Below are 3,573 nucleotides of genomic sequence, written 5' to 3' on the forward strand. Positions count from 1 at the left end.
TCAGAGAAGGAGGAAGCATTAGCAGCCCTAAGGAACTTATTCCTGGAGGACGAAGATATGGATTGTTGTGTCATTGTTGAGGAGGAGGAGGAGGATGAGGAAGGCCCTACCATCCAAGCTGTGAGCAAGGGATCGTTCCTTAGAAACTGGACTGTCAGACCATCCAGGGCCCGACGAGTCCTGGGTTAGCAAGGCTGAACAACACTGATTATTGTCGCTTTCTAAGAAAATTGATTTCTCTTTCTTGCATTCTATTTTAAGTAAAATTTACAGCGTTTCGAAATGTTTGTTTAAATTATTTAAAATCTCTTTTATGTTTTAATGAATTGATATTTATTATTATCATTTTCTCTCATACTTTTACCTATACAACATTACCATTTCCTGGATTGATGAACCAATGACTGTGACATGCAATGAGACAATGCAACAAAAGGATAGTCATTCGAAAGAAGAAGACATCATACCCGAGGAAATTGCCAGAGAAGTAGAGGACTTTGAGAACAAGCCTAAGTCCAATCTGGACGAAACCGAGGTAATCAACTTGGGAGATTCAGAGACTGTCAAAGAAACTTGCATCAATATCCACTTGTCACCGTAAGAGAAAGAATAGTACACACAATTCTTGAAGGAATACGAGGACATATTTGAATGGTCATACAACGATATGATCGGACTAAGTACATCTATCGTGGCTCACAAATTTCCCACTAATCCAATGTGCCCGCTAATGAAGCAGAAGCTCCGGAAGTTCAAGCCTGATATGTCTCTGAAAATTAAGGAGAAAGTCACCAAAAAAATCAACGCCAAGGTCCTCAGGGTGGTTGAACACCCAACATGGTTAGCCAACATTGTGCCAGTTCCAAAGAAGGATGGAAAGGTCAGAATTTGTGTCGATTACTGGGATCTTAACCAAGCAAGTCCAAAGGATGATTTCCCCCTTCCAAACATACACATCCTAATCAACAACTATGCCAAACATGAGCTTAAATCATTTGTGGATTGCTTTGCCAGTTACAATCAGATCTGGATGGACGAGGAGGACGATGAGAAAACGACTTTCATTATGCCATGAGGAGTATATTGTTATAAGATGATGCCATTCGGCCTAAAGAATGTTGGAGCCACTTACATGAGGACTATGACCACTATCTTCCATGACATGATACATAAAGAGGTCAAGGTGTATGGAGACGACGTCATCATCAAATCCAAGAAAGCCACCGACCATAGAGCAGATTTAAAGAAGTTCTTTGACAGACTGCAGAAATACAACCTTAAGCTAAATCCCGCAAAATCTGCATTCAAGGTTCCTGCCGGAATATTACTTGGGTTCAGCGTCAGTCGCCAAGGGATATAACTAGATCCATCAAAAGTCAAAGCCATCTAGGAGCTGCCACCACCAAAGAGTAAGAAGGATGTAATGAGCTTTCTAGGACGACTGAATTATATCAGTCGGTTCATAGCCCAGTCCACGGTCATATGTGAACCAATTTTCAAGATGTTAAAGAAAGATGCTGCAATCAGTTGGACCGAGGATTGTTAAAATGCCTTCGACAGAATCAAGGAATACCTATCGATGGCACTAGTTTTGGTTCCGCCAGAGTTAGGTAGACCCTTGTTACTCTACCTTGCTGTATTCGATGGAGCTTTCGGCTGCGTTCTAGGGCAGCATGACGAGATAGAGAGAAAGGAGCAGGCTATCTATTATCTGAGTAAGAAGTTTACTCCATATTAGGCACGGTACTCTCTGCTGAAACGTACCTGTTGTGCTCTAACATGGGTAGCTCAGAATATGAGACACTACTTCTGCGCCTACACAACATGCCTCATATCAAGGATGGATCCCTTGAAGTATATCTTTCAGAAGCCCATGCCCACTGGCAAGCTGGCTAAGTGGAAAATCCTACTGAGTGAGTTCGACATCGTCTATGTGACTCAGAAAGCGTTAAAGGACAAGCCTTGGCAGATCATCTTGCCGAGAATCCTGTGGGAGGAGAATACGAACCCTTGAAAATGTATTTTCCCGATGAAGAAGTGTTTTTCATAAGAGAAGACATTGATGAATCCTATGATAGCTGGAGGATGTTCCTTGACGGAGTAGAAAATTTCAAAGGAGTTGGCGTCGAAGCTATCTTAGTATTGGAAACCGGTCAACATTATTCGGTATCTGCTAAACTCAGATTTCCCTGCACCAACAACATGGCAGAGTATGAAGCTTACATATTAGGGATCAACATGGCCATTGACATGAATATTCAGGAGCTGTTGGTAATCGGTGATTTAGATTTGCTTATACACCAAGTACAAGGAGAATGGGCCATATCTGCACCATGTGCAGGAATTGAAAAAGAGGTTCACGAAGACAGAATTTCGGCACGTTCCCAGAATTCAGAATGAATTTGCCGATGCATTAGCCACCTTGTCATCCATGATACAACATCCATACAAGAACTTCATTGATACTATCCCGGTAAAGATTCATAGCTAGACGGCATATTATGCCCATGTTGAAGAAGAAGTGGACGAGACACCTTGGTTCTACGACATCAAGGAATACTTGGCAAGGGGAGAGTACCCGGAGCATGCAAATCATACCCAGAAATGTATGTTTCGGAGGTTTTCCAACAGTTTCATCCACAGCGGAGGAACCCTATACAAAAGAACTCATGATTTGGGATTACTAAGGTGTGTCGACGCAAAGGAAGCTTCTAAACTACTCAAAGAGATACATGCTGGGACCTGCGGCCTGCATATGAATGGTTTTGTCTTGGCCAAGAAGATACTTAGAGCTGGTTATTTCTGGATGACCATGGAGACTGACTGCACCCAGTATGTTCGAAAATGCTACCAATGTCAGGTACACGCAGATATGATAAAAGTACCGCCAAATGAGCTCAATGAAACTAGCTCGCCTTGGACATTTGCCGCTTGGGAATGGATGCCATTGGTCCAATCAAGACAACCACCTCAAATGGACATTGATTCATCTTGGTAGCTATTGATTACTTCACCAAATAGGTCAAAGTAGCATCTTACAAAGTAGTAACTAAGAAAGTCATGGCAAATTTTGTTCGCGACCAGATTTTTGTCGATTCGGGTTTCCAGAATCAATCATCACCGACAATGCCTCCAATCTCACAGTGATCTGATGAAGGCCATGTGCAAGACTTTCAAAATCAAGCACAAGAATTCCACAGCCTATAGACCTCAGATTAATGGAGTCGTAGAAGCCGCCAACAAGTATATCAAGAAGATACTGAGAAAGATGGTAGAAATCACAAACAGTGGCACAAGAAACTGTCATTTGCCTTATTGGGATACCGCACCACAGTCCGCACATCAACCGGGGCAACTCCCTACTTGCTGGTTTATGGTACAGAAGCTGTTATTCCTGCCGAGGTAGAGATTCTTTCCTTGAGAAATATACAAGAAGCTGAGTTCAGCGATGTAGAGTGGATGAGGAGACGTTATGAGCAAATAGCCCTCATAGACGGAAAACGGATGAATGTAGTATGTCACAGGATCAGAACAGAATGTCCAGAGCCTTCAACAAAAGGGTCAAGCCAAGAC

General features: G+C 42.5%; 1 protein-coding gene across 1 annotated transcript; it reads left to right on the top strand.

Annotated features, from left to right (window-relative positions):
• Positions 1-1,579: 1,579 nt before the first annotated feature.
• Positions 1,580-2,998, top strand: LOC138875785 (uncharacterized). The gene is made up of 3 exons (XM_070154652.1): positions 1,580-1,715; positions 1,943-2,355; positions 2,492-2,998. The coding sequence occupies exons 1-3, from the start codon at positions 1,580-1,582 to the stop codon at positions 2,996-2,998; spliced, it is 1,056 nt and encodes a 351-aa protein (XP_070010753.1).
• Positions 2,999-3,573: the final 575 nt, after the last annotated feature.

The sequence above is a fragment of the Nicotiana sylvestris genome, chromosome 8 (assembly GCF_000393655.2).
Source record: "Nicotiana sylvestris chromosome 8, ASM39365v2, whole genome shotgun sequence".
NCBI classification, from domain to species: domain Eukaryota; kingdom Viridiplantae; phylum Streptophyta; class Magnoliopsida; order Solanales; family Solanaceae; genus Nicotiana; species Nicotiana sylvestris.